Here is a 12,598-nt window from a genome sequence, read left to right as displayed (position 1 = left end):
TATTCGGGCAGCATGTATATTAAGATACTATTGTGAGTTTGAATATTTGTGTTTATAATGTGCCAAATTATAACTAAGTTAGGGAAAAAAATATTTTATAAAATTGCCCCTTAAAGATAAATATTTTTCACTCAATTTTGCTTGGTCCTTTTTCTTTTTTCTTTTAAATTAGGGGGGTATTCTGGTTAAAATTGATTCCATTTTTGTCTCGAATGTTCATAATTTGATTTGATAAAATGTTTATTTTTTACTTTAATTTCAAAACCAGGTTTTTTAGGAAAATACACAATATAGAAACATTGTTTATTTCTTGTTAGGATATATTTTAGGTTACTTTTTTGTAGCAATTCTAATTTTTTATCAAGTTCATGCTTTTTTTCTTGAATTTTATTTTATTCTCGAGTTAGAATTAACGAGCAAAAAGTTAGTTCCTTCTTGACCTAGCAGTTGGGTTAAAAACAGCCAAACCTATATTTTTAACTAAGTAATACATATGTGTTTTTAATTAAGTAATGATATAAAGGAAAAAAGTAGGAGTTGTCATAGTAAAATCTTGAAATCTTAGGAGGGGGGGGGGGGATATGCAGCTAATAATTGACACAATATTAAATAGGCAATACTAGGATAAAGAACAATAAAAGCTATGAACAATCCATCAGCCATCTTAATATTCTACTGCTTCTGATTGTTCCATATCACATGTGTCAAACTCAAGGCTCGGGGGCCAAATGTGGCCCGCCGTGTTAATTTATGTGCCCCGCGAGAGCATAAAGTTTTTCTTAAAATAACATTTTTCTTTAGTTGATAACATATTATTTATGTGTAGCTGCTGTTGTGATTATTCAATGTTTTCAGATCTTATGTGTGTATGCAGACAAATTGTTGTCATCAAACCATCAGTTGGATGTAAGGCTGTGTGCAGCCTTTTTTCGTAAAATGTTACACTATAATACATGTTGTTTCTAGCTTAGTTTTATGTAATTTTTCTTTGTTCACTTTGATCGTGGGTTTTAATAAGCGGACAAAATTTAGAAGGATTTATACTAGAGTAACAAGCAAACATATGTTTTCTATGCAACTGTAACTGTCAATTTAAAAGGTTATAGCAAATAAATGAGTTTTTTAACATTAAGGTGTAGTTACATTTATTTTTCTTTACATTTAGTTACATGTATAAGTTTTATCTGGCCCTTTGAGGACAGCCACTATGCTGATGTGGCCCTCGGTGAAAATGAGTTTGACACCCCTGTTCTACATCTTCACTCGTTTAGAAAAAAAGTTTAGGTGGAAACAAGCACCTAAAAAAGGACATTACCGTTTTTCAATAAATAAATAACAGCCACAAACGGAAAAAGGGGAGCAGACTGAAGTTGTCCTTAACCCTTCTGACCGGTAGGTGGCGGTATTGAGATAGAATGTTTTCTGCCAACAGCCCGTCTCGCAGCAGAAGAAGACCGAAAAGGAAGCGGGAAATAGTGCAGGTCTGGCACGTTTTTTTTCCCACCGTTGGAAAAAGTAAGTAAACATATTAAACTGTTTAAAGTAACTACTATATTCGAAACTTATTGTATAGTTTAATTTTCTTTTATATTCTTAAGATTAGTGTAACGAAAGCTATGTTTAAACGGAGATTTGAATGACTCCGAGACAACAACTGACCTCACCTTTTCGTGTTATGTTCATGTTAACAACTACGCGTTTACTTCATTGTGCGACTCTAATCCACTAAATACACAAGTTATAAAATATAAATATCGACTTAAAAGTGAAAAATATTTTCTTTAAGTTCCGTTATGGGATGTCAGCGAAAGAACAGTTCTGAAAATATAATTTGTTTTTTAGGACGGATTAGACGTTTGGACGTAGTCTCAGGTTGTATTATTTTAGCCTTTCAGTGGTTCTGACATTACCATATACAATATTAGAGATGGACACAATGATAGATAAATACTTTCCATTTTTTAGTCCTTTGTTAACTTGCCTAGTCCGTGAATGCAACAACGTTTGAAATATTTTCAAAATAAAAGACATCTGCTTCGTTCTCTTTCATCCACTTAACACTAAAATGGCTTTATGTTGGATTATGGGATCAGTTTTGATTCTCCAAAACCCCTTTTTTTCTTCTTCTTTGTAATGACTTAATATTTTATATGTCATGTGTGATACTCAGTTTGTCCCTACTTTGGGAGGGTTAGAATGCCTTGTTTTTCTAGATTGTTCGTTTCTATTCAATTTTATTTATATAGTCCAATATTCCAATAATAGTCCTCTCAGTGGGCTTCGACTGTTTTTCATTGAATATAATGCTATCATCGTTTTTTAGATCCTAGTTTTGACACGTCATTAATAGTTGTATCATAATAAAATTATTTTTTTATATTTAAAACTTTAAGTTTACAATAGTAATTAATTTAATTTAAAAAAATCCATAATAATCCTGTTTTCTCTAATAGAGAAACAAAAACAATGTTAACTATGTCTTTATTTGTATGTAATATTGAGGTTAATTTTTATCGACGTGCCATCTTGTTTTTTTCTACTACTTAATCTGTATAATAATCTAAAATCTAGGAGAGCCAGGTTATTGGACCTCAAATCCTTTTTCTTGTATTTATACCTCGTTTTACTGTATAGTTTGTGTAATAGAATGTAACAGGAATAAGATCTGTAGTTCTTTTGTCAAACTGCTTTTCTCATAACTTTTTTCTTTTCAAAAAGATTCAAACATGGCTGAAAAACAAATATGGCAAAAGATTGGGGAGAGCTTTATCCAGGAGTATTATAACCAATTTGATAACACCAACAGGATGGACATTGCTAACTTATATGTAAGTATAGTACTGTTACATTGGCATCTGGTCATGGGGGACCAAATTCAGTTTATTTATTGTTATTTGTATATTCCGTAGTCTCCTGTTGCATGTTTGACTTGGGAAGGATCTCCAGTTCAAGGCAGGGAAGCAATCGCTGCAAAACTAGTAGTAAGCATCCTTTAATAAATGGCTCACTAAAAAATAAAAAGATGATCCCCTTTATATTCCCAGCATTGTAATGCATTCTATTTCATATTTCTCACCAAATCCACAGGGCCTGCCTTTCAAACGCATCAAACACGTAATCACCGAACAAGACTTCCAACCCACAATGGATAACTGCATCCTCATTATGGCTTTCGGACAATTACAAGTAAGCAGATTTGTCCATTTAATCTGAAAACAACCTGTTGATCCAAACTAGCTTGTCCAATGTTTACTCCTCATCTCAATGTTATTTTAACACTTTAATCTGATTAGATTTGAGCAGGGAACTTTTTAATCAGAATCTCACTCAACTTATTCTGCAACAGGCGGACGATGATCCACCCATGGCCTTCCATCAGGTTTTCATGCTGAAATTCCAGGACAATGCATGGGTCTGCACAAACGACGTGTTTCGATTGGGGATTCACAACATTCCAGTGTAGCAATGTGGATTTAGTTCAGTCATTGACAGCATTGTTTGTTTTTTTTAGTTATCCTTGCCTTTCAAGAGGAAAAAATGTAAAGTTTCTCAATGCTTATCAAGTAAAGAGTGTAAAGGGCAAAAAAAAATGTTAATTCAATTAATGGTATTGTATCCACCATTCCAAACCTAACAAATGTGTCATTCATTTTTCCACAGAGTTGTTCTTTTATGCAATTTTTGTCATTATAGAAGCTGTTAAAATAAAATAAAAAAATTAATATTGCTAGAAAGGTGGTATTTATATATGTGTGTGTCATGTCATCCTGGTTATAATGTTGTTCCATCTAGGTAGTGTTTAAGGGAATTGTTCTGTGTGTGGCCGCTGGGGGGCGCTGTGGCGCTCAGTGGTTGACAGCTTAGCACCAATTTAAACCACAGAGCCTAATGGAATATGGGTATGGGACGGAGTTAGCCGGAGAAGAAACAAGAAAATGACGCCAACCGTTAAGAAATCCTCACAAGATGCACATCATATCAGTGTAAGTCAACTATTTAAAGTTAAACAAAAAAAGAGTAAATTTAATGTTTTCGCTGTGTTGATTTGGCCGATCTCTCAATCGTTTCCCAATTATTGTAGAATATATAACATCCGTCCTCTAGTATATAATGCGTCACGAATTCTATGCTGAACCTCTTTATTTTAATCTTATATGTGGTGTTTAAGGTTATTCAGTGAAACCGTTTATTGACTGTAGATTCGACACTTGTTAACTATAGCGTAGTCGAAAACAATAAAATTTGAGTTGCTGTGCCTTTAAACGGCTTTTGTTTAAATAAGGAGCTAAATGCATATTGTAACGGTAATATGTTTATTTTCTGTAGTAGAAAATATCTTGTAAAATGTCCTTTTTTTATAAATATATTTCTTATGAGGTTTAAAAAAAAATCTTCGGAGGTTTTGTTATGAAAGCTACTTGTGCGCACGCGCAGTGGTTTGTTTTGTAATTAAACGAAACCTTAGTTTTAAAAGGAGGGTCCCAGCAGTGTAGATTCTATAATAGACTCCTTTTTTTTCTCCCCCAGAACGGTTTGAAAGAAAACGATACCGGCTGCCCGAATGGGTCGGAAACCGAGGACGAACCTTTGCTCAGAGAAAACCCCAGACGGTTTGTCATCTTCCCCATCCAGTACCCAGATATCTGGAAAATGTACAAACAGGCCCAGGCTTCCTTCTGGACGGTGGAAGAGGTACAGCAGCTGCTGGGATTTTGCATATGCATTTTTTTATGCTGATGTTTGTTTTTTTTAATTCATTCTAACCACTGATTCTAATGTATTTTTATCTAAGTGGTTTTTAGTGTTATTTCTGACAACAATTCACCATCTTAAAGAGATATAACAGCAGTGATCCAAGTGTCCTTTGCACCTTCTTTTCTTTCCTCTCTCAGGTTGATTTATCCAAAGACTTAGTGCACTGGGATCGCTTAAAGCCTGATGAAAAACACTTTATCTCCAATGTTTTAGCCTTCTTTGCTGCAAGCGATGGCATAGTCAACGAGAACCTGGTGAGATTGGGGACGAGGATGCTCCTCGGTTTTGTTTGAGTGAGAAAAAGTTTGTTTTGTTTTTTTTCAATGCGCAAGATGTGCAGCGGAATGAAACATGGTTAACCAAATGTGGGTTAACTGTTTTTGCTGCAGGTGCAGCGGTTTAGCCTGGAGGTTCAGGTCCCTGAAGCACGTTCCTTCTACAGCTTCCAGATCCTCATCGAGACCGTTCACTCAGAGATGTACAGTTTGCTCATCAACACTTACATCAGGGACCTGAAGGAGAGGTCAGTCTTATTGCATCGTTTCATACAGTATATGGACAAGTTTGTTCTGTTTTGGTTTGCCATTGCAGCTGTAATTCTCTTTTTATTCCTACTTTTACTTATCACAGCAGTCAGTTACACCTATAAAGCCAAACACATCTGCTCAAACTTTAAGCTTGTTTGTAGTAAACTGTGTTTTACTCTAATCAGCCAGAAATTAAATAGGATTTCTGCTATTCGTTAAAGAAACACTGAAAGTCTCCAAACAGACTTTCCAAAAGTGGCACAAAAAGCATTTCAGATAAAAATAAACTTATTTGGGGATCATAATAAAATATTTGATATTGTATTTGTGTCTTTTTATAAGAGATAAAATCTGTAAGTAGTGCACATTTGTGAGTGTGACTGTTTGAGCCCTTCAGTTGTTTCCTTTCGTCTGCTGTGCAGCTGACAAACCGTATCTTTATACTGACAGATGATACTATTTAATGTGGTTCCCAGTGGTAAACATTTCCACAGCTGTAAAAATGGCTTCACATTGAAGTGAAAACCATTACAGTGCCAATACTTCAGTTTTTTTGTTTGTTAAACAAGTTTGAAATATCCCAAAAATTCCGTTCCACTTCATGATTGTCTCCCACTTGTTGTTGATCCTTCACAAAAAATTACAGTTTTATATCTTCATGTCTGCAGCCTGAAATGTGGCAAAAGGTTGAAAAGTTCAAGGGGGCAGAATACTTTCACAAGGCACTGAAAATGAAAAAGCAGTTGAATCCTTTGTCTACTTTAATCAGAATAACTTTTCCGTCATGTCTTGCACTCGAAAACCTTGGAGTTCAGAGCACACACACGTGACTTTCAAGTCATTATCGGTTGTTGTTTTTTTTTTTTACAGCTAAATCTGCAGCAGCAGGAATATTTAGAAATACCTGAATGAGCTTTAGATGTTCCATGATCGATTCAGGATGTTCAAAGTTGTACTCCCATCATCTTTTGATGTATCCCTAAAAGCATTCCCAGTGGTTTTTTAATTACGATGATGCTGTTTTTAGGCACACACACACAGAAAGCCTTTCTAGGACATACTTTCTGCAGAGTGACACTATTACATTAGTAAAATATCTGATTGGATCAATGGTCGGATTAAAATTCACCCGTGCACATGGGATCAGAAAACCTTTTTCCGATTAGAACAAACGTTCACATGGTCACACTTTCAGTCGGAATAAATCATTTGGGCATGCGCAGTAGTGTTGAAAATACCGGAAGAGGAAATGAGTCCCGTTGTAAACAAACTGCTGACACATACATTTATGCAGCAGCTCTGTAATATACGAGACGATCTTCCAAACGTTCTTTTATTAATGTCATGAATAGTATGAAGCGCCATGCAGGGTCCAGGCGTCACAGGGGCGTTCTTTCCGATTACTTTTGTCCATGTAAACGCAGCTAGTGTTAATCAGAAATTCCCCTCTGAGTTGTGAGCGGGGTCGTTGGCGTGGTGCGACCCCCCCCCCCCCCCTTCCCTGTTAAGGGGGGTTCGCAGCAGGGAGCTTGTGGCCCGTCCAGTGTATTTTCTGCACCATAAATACAATATAATATAATATAATATAATATAATATAATATAATATAATATAATATAATATAATATATATAATATTTGTCAAACTGCATTTTTTTTCGCTCCTTATTTATAAAAATTTGAATGAATCAATAATCAATCAATCAGAATCAATTTTAATCTTAATTTATATGTATATATGAATATCATTGGAAAAATGCCACAGGTACATGTTAAAAACCCAATTTTGATTTGAGTGAGTCTTTAACATGTGAAATACAGATCTACTTCTTTCAGATCTTCTTCTACGGTAATCTATCACCAATAATTGTTTCTTTTGCAGGGACTATTTGTTCAATGCCATTCAGACCATGCCCTGCGTGAAAAGAAAAGCTGACTGGGCGCTCGAATGGATTAACGACAACAAATCAACATTCGGTAAGGACGTCCAGGAAAAAACCCAGAACTTCTGTAGCTTAAAGGCACTTTTCTATCATGGTGAGTCGGGTTTAACTGCTGTCATGGTAGGAGAGCGACTGGTGGCTTTTGCGGCTGTGGAGGGCATCTTCTTCTCTGGGTCATTTGCTGCCATCTACTGGCTCAAGAAGAGAGGACTCCTGCCCGGTCTAACCTACTCCAATGAGCTGATCAGCAGGGATGAGGTCAACAAAATGTTCTTATTCTATGAAAAGGAACTTTTCACTGTAGTTTTAAGTAAGGTTACTGGTATAGAGGCAGGATTATTTTCATGGTAGCTCAGTTAAAAACAGCTTTCCCTTGGTTATTGTGGGGTTAAATAAGCTGCAATAGGTCAAATCTGCCAAGTCTTACAGATGTGTTAAGGTTGTAAAGCACTGAACACTTTTTACACTTTTCCCAGACAGACGTGAACATTTTCACAGTTCTACCTCTTGTTTAACGTCTCAATGTTCAAACCTTTATAGAAAAATAACTCCAGGATTACAGAATAAAACAATATTTCCAAGCATTTCTGTCACTGTTTGCAGGATTCCTTCCTTATCAAAGAAATACAGATTATAACACTGAGTTCTTTACCCAAATTTCTGAATTTTACTATAGAAAATCTGAGGAAAGATTGATCCGCTAGTCCTGAACTTCTCATAGTTTTCCCTATTTCAGTGTCCTTAGATTTTAAATTTCCAGGTTATTCATCTTTCAAATATTTTATCTATCAGTATTTGTTTATAATTTACTCAAGTGAAACCTGTAACTTCTTTAAAAAATAAAAGATTTCTGATATTTCAACTGTAAATCAGAGGACGGCTCACTAATCTGCAGAAGTAAAACAGAGGAAAAAAATCTACAAGAAGTAACAAAGCCCCTTACAACAAACTGTTATTATAGTTTTCATAAATACATAAATAATCTTTTTTGTGTTTGTGCTGGGTTTTTTCAGGGTTTGCACTGTAACTTTGCCTGCCTGCTGTACAGCTACCTGGTGAAAAAGCCGTCAGAGGACCGGGTCAGGGGGATCATAACTAAGGCCGTCTGCATCGAACAGGTCAGTTTCCGTTTTTTTACTCCCTCCACATGGATGTCAAAGAATACGTTTCAGAATTAGATCTGTAAAAGCGGTTCATGGATCGCCTCCATCTGATGCTGCAGGAGTTTCTCACGGAGGCCTTGCCGGTCGATCTCATTGGAATGAACTGCTGCCTCATGAAGCAGTACATTGAGTTTGTGGCTGACCGGCTGCTCGCCGATCTTGACCTGGACAAGGTAATGTTAGTAAAACAGTTAAAGCTGAACTTTTACAAACAGGTTACAGGAATAGACTTTATTTGAAAGTTTAAAATGTAAATTTAATTTAGAAATGTGTAATTCAAATTACAATAATTGTCTTATTCGCATAGAACTCCCTTTCCTGACCTTTTTTTCCCCGTTTTCTTCCAAGGTTTACAAAGTGGAAAACCCATTTGACTTTATGGAGTCAATCTCGCTTGAAGGGAAAACCAACTTCTTTGAGAAAAGAGTAGCAGAATATCAGAGATTTGGGGTGATGTCGAATATGTTGGACGGGGAATTCACTCTTGATGCAGACTTTTAAAACACAGAAGACACTTCAATAGGTATTTCTTCATTTTAAAAGGGTTGCTTTTGTTCCTCAACATTCGTGAACAAGTCCCAACTCAACTTTTCCAACTGCAAAAGTCAGAGTTTTCAGTTTATTTTTGTTAGTGACATACTACACTGTTAATAAAATGTCAAACACATTTTTATGTGTTAAGAGAATAAAGTTTTTCAGCGCTTACTGATTCCTTTCTTTCTATTTATTACGTGCATCATAGCAAAGCTTCCTAAATGTTTTCTAACTTTAAAACCCCAAGTAAAAGATTCATCACCCCCAGATTACTTTTATTTTGAAATAAATTTAAAATAAATCAACAAAATGACTTTTGTTTTTTTGTTCAGAAATATATCACATGATGTAAATAAATAAATGCATAAATATACTGGGGTATTTGCACATTTGTAGTTTTATTTACTTTGGCTTATTTTCTTCTTCTTTTTACCATGTACACACTCACTGGTCCCTTTATTTGGTACACTTAACAGCATCGACTTGTGTGTTTTATAAAAAGAATGTCCATTTTACAAGAATTTCCAAGTATTTTTAACTTTTGGGTTTCTCCAGACATAAAGTTTTACTTGTTTTGATGTAACTACACAAAATTTCAAAGTGCAAATCTCAAAAGTCCATTACGTGTCATTTCTTCCAAAAATATTGCTAGTTTCTAAATATTTAATTTCATGTGTTTTGTCCAAACTCTTATTTTGGAAGTTTTTGACAGATGAATTGAGTTAATCTCACTGTATAACCACCAGGGGGCACTGTGCTCTTTTTAACTTAAAGAAAGTGAAGCAAGGATGAAACAGACGGAAAATAAAGCTGTGTACTTTTTTATTTACTATTTTGATGTTGAAGACTTCTTTATAGAACTCTGAGTTTTCAAATTTTTGGTTTTTTAGGCTTTGTAGTAAAATTATGTTTTTAAAAAGATTGGCCACATGTACACATTGTGAGGGCTTTTACTGTTCTGTAATCAGTGGCGGTTCTACCCTGAATTACTCCCCGGGCGAGACCCTCCTCTGGCGCCCCCCCCCCCCCCCCCCAATAGAGTCACTTTGTCCATTTATTGTAACTGAAAATACAGTTAGGAAATATTTAATAAACACAAATAATCTGAAATAAATATTATAAACTACAAATCACACTAATAACACACTAGAATAAATGTAACTGCAGCACTAAGAACAGAAAACACTAACTAAAACTTAACCTTTGTGGCCTTCCTGATGCAAGCTTGTCAATAACGTCATCATATGAAATCTGCTCCCCCCCTGAATGATTGATACTAACAACAGCAGGTTAGTGAGTTGCTCCTGAGACATTGGTGATCTCAGGTATGACTTGATCAACTGGAGTTTTGAAAAGTTAACAGCAGCATCAGCAGCATGCTACCATCACAGCTATGCGATAATACCCTTTTCTTTGTCTCTTTTCTCCTCTTCTTCTCTTTTCTTTCTAAATTGGGCACCAGCTTTGACCTTTTTTCTCCATATTTCAGATGTTTCTGCATTTAGCATAAATGTCCTGACATAGGTATCAAGTCTGTCGACTAAACCAACTGTCATCTAAGTGAAGAATTTTTTTTTGTTTTCCCATTTTTTATTTGGGCATTTCACACAAAAATAACCAAAAAAGCATGATTTTTTTTATACCTTTTTCATACCCCCCCCCCCCACCCGTTCGTCAAACATTTCCAGGGGCGCCAATTCGCTACATGGCGGCGCAATTTTTATTTTTATTTTTTCATCAAGCACTGAGCCGCGGCCCGCGACCGTTGCCCCCCTGGAAGAAGATCCAGCCAGGTTTGCGCATGCGTTTTGCGCTCCGTGCTCACCTCTCAGCCTGCACCCTTCACCACGCGCCCCCTCCCTTCTCCTTCTTCACCTCGCGCCCCCTCCCATCTCCTTCTCACACACATTTGCGTCTACTTCTCAAAGGCTACGTTCACACTGCAGGGCTTAATGCTCAATTCGGATTTTTTCAAAAAATCCGAATTGTTTGCTAGACCGTTCACATTTCCAAGTAAATCCGAACTTTTGTGATCTCCAGTGTGACCGTGACACGACCCAAACGAGACCCGCATGCGCAGAAGCCAGAAGAATACTCAACGGTGAACGACGTCACTTCTTGTTTGCGGAGCCAACGTTAACAATGGATGTCAACAACAGTGTTGTCAAAAGCGGAGCTCTTTTTGTAATATTAAATTTATTTTCACGAAGGAGCAACACAATTACAATCTTCTCATTTTAAGAAGGTAATGGAGTCGGGATCGTCTGGACCCACTGTAGTGGAAGAGGAATGTGTATGTGTTGGGGCCGCGCCCCCCCCGTGTGTGTGTGTGTGTGTGTGTGCAAGCGCGTGCCGCGATAGAGAATAGGGGGGGGGGGGGCAGTGTGGGCGCGCATTCATGTTGTGTGTTACGGATGACGGTAATAAAAGAAGGTTTCCCCCAAAATAAATGGTATGGACTCTTTATTAACCCATTCTGGAGAATCTAAGGATCAGAACAGAGAGGAGGATCGCCTCGGGTCCCCCGCGCTTCTGAGCACGGTCGGAAAGGCCGGGGAGAAAGAAAAAAAAGTCATCGCGGGAAAGGTTCAACACCACGCTCAGCCATTTATCTGGAAATTTTTTCAAAAACCGCCCAGTTGCAATAAGAGCCCTGGAGTTTGGCCTGGAAAGAGCGATCAGCCCAAATATTAATCCAATCAGTGACCTCCCTTCCCTTCCACTGACTGATCTCAGCAGCATCGTCCACCATGGTTGATGTTTACGTTCTCGTTCCCGCCTACTTCAACGCAAATTGATGACGTTTGTTGCGTGTCGATGACGTACAGTTCGGAATCAAGTCGCCTGGCCGGTCAGACGGCGGTCGCAATTGAAAAGAACGGCTACAATTCGGAATCAGGACGGCAAACCCACGGGGCCTGGGTCGCAATTGAAAAGATCGGATCTGTGTCATTCAGACTGTCATGAAAAGATCGGAATTGGGCCGCTTAGGGGCAAAAAATTCGGAATTGGGTCGTTTCAGCCTGCAGTGTGAACGTAGCCAAACTCTGTGATATAAGTAAACCAATAGTGGTGCATAAAGTATTTTACAAGAGCTGAGCCGCTGGCGCCGCCCCTCCGTCATTTTCCGCCCCGGGCGATCGCCCGTATGGCCCGTGCCTAAAACCGCTACTGTCTGTAATTGTTTTGTTATTAGGAACACCTTGCTAGAACCGGGTTGGATCCCCTTTTGCCTTCAGAACTACCTTAAACCTTGGTGGCAGAGATTCAACAAGGTACCGGAAACATTCCTCAGAGAGTTTGGTCTATTTTGACATGACAGAATCACACCGTTGCTGCAGATTTGTCTGCTGCACATCTATAATGCCAATCTCCCGTTCCACCACATCCCAAAGGTGATCAATTGGGTTCAGATCTGGGATACACATGGTCAGCAGCAATACTCAGGTAGGCTGTGGTGTTGTAACCATGCTCAGTTGGTACTAAGGGGCCCAAAGTGTGCAAAAAAAAAACATCCCCCACACCATGACACAAACACCAATGTAAACTGCTGATAGAAGGCAGAATGTATCCAGGCTTTCATGTGTTTGAGGCCATATTCTGACCCGACCATCTTAATGTTGCAGCAGAAATGAGACTCATCAGACCAGAGAACGTTTTTCTATTGTCCACCTTTGG

At 37.6% G+C, this 12,598-nt stretch overlaps 2 protein-coding genes across 2 annotated transcripts; both read left to right on the top strand.

The window, feature by feature from the left end:
• Positions 1–1,346: 1,346 nt before the first annotated feature.
• Positions 1,347–3,734, top strand: LOC110015983 (nuclear transport factor 2). Its single transcript, XM_020707357.2, has 5 exons — positions 1,347–1,515; positions 2,719–2,828; positions 2,910–2,981; positions 3,088–3,186; positions 3,347–3,734. The coding sequence occupies exons 1-5, from the start codon at positions 1,416–1,418 to the stop codon at positions 3,461–3,463; spliced, it is 498 nt and encodes a 165-aa protein (XP_020563016.1). The 5' UTR covers positions 1,347–1,415; the 3' UTR covers positions 3,464–3,734.
• Positions 3,728–9,091, top strand: rrm2b (ribonucleotide reductase M2 b). The gene is made up of 9 exons (XM_023960188.2): positions 3,728–3,983; positions 4,528–4,692; positions 4,893–5,009; positions 5,145–5,278; positions 7,163–7,257; positions 7,348–7,481; positions 8,237–8,341; positions 8,446–8,559; positions 8,735–9,091. The coding sequence occupies exons 1-9, from the start codon at positions 3,936–3,938 to the stop codon at positions 8,885–8,887; spliced, it is 1,065 nt and encodes a 354-aa protein (XP_023815956.1). The 5' UTR covers positions 3,728–3,935; the 3' UTR covers positions 8,888–9,091.
• Positions 9,092–12,598: the final 3,507 nt, after the last annotated feature.

This window comes from Oryzias latipes, chromosome 11, assembly GCF_053564925.1.
Source record: "Oryzias latipes strain Hd-rR chromosome 11, Olatipes_Hd-rR_3.1".
Classification (NCBI taxonomy): domain Eukaryota; kingdom Metazoa; phylum Chordata; class Actinopteri; order Beloniformes; family Adrianichthyidae; genus Oryzias; species Oryzias latipes.
The sequence above is the reverse complement of the archived record's forward strand: the minus strand, read 5'-3'. Positions and strand labels throughout refer to the sequence as shown.

Bases quoted from the DNA above. Each gene is read 5' to 3' on its own strand.
- LOC110015983 (XM_020707357.2), top strand. From the start codon at position 1,416: ATGTTTTCTGCCAACAGCCCGTCTCGCAGCAGAAGAAGACCGAAAAGG. The intron at 1,516-2,718 runs GTAAGTAAACAT...CTTTTCAAAAAG, and splicing joins TTTTCCCACCGTTGGAAAAA to ATTCAAACATGGCTGAAAAA. The intron at 2,982-3,087 runs GTAAGCATCCTT...CCAAATCCACAG, and splicing joins CAATCGCTGCAAAACTAGTA to GGCCTGCCTTTCAAACGCAT.
- rrm2b (XM_023960188.2), top strand. From the start codon at position 3,936: ATGACGCCAACCGTTAAGAAATCCTCACAAGATGCACATCATATCAGT. The intron at 4,693-4,892 runs GTACAGCAGCTG...TTCCTCTCTCAG, and splicing joins CCTTCTGGACGGTGGAAGAG to GTTGATTTATCCAAAGACTT. The intron at 5,010-5,144 runs GTGAGATTGGGG...TTTTTGCTGCAG, and splicing joins GCATAGTCAACGAGAACCTG to GTGCAGCGGTTTAGCCTGGA.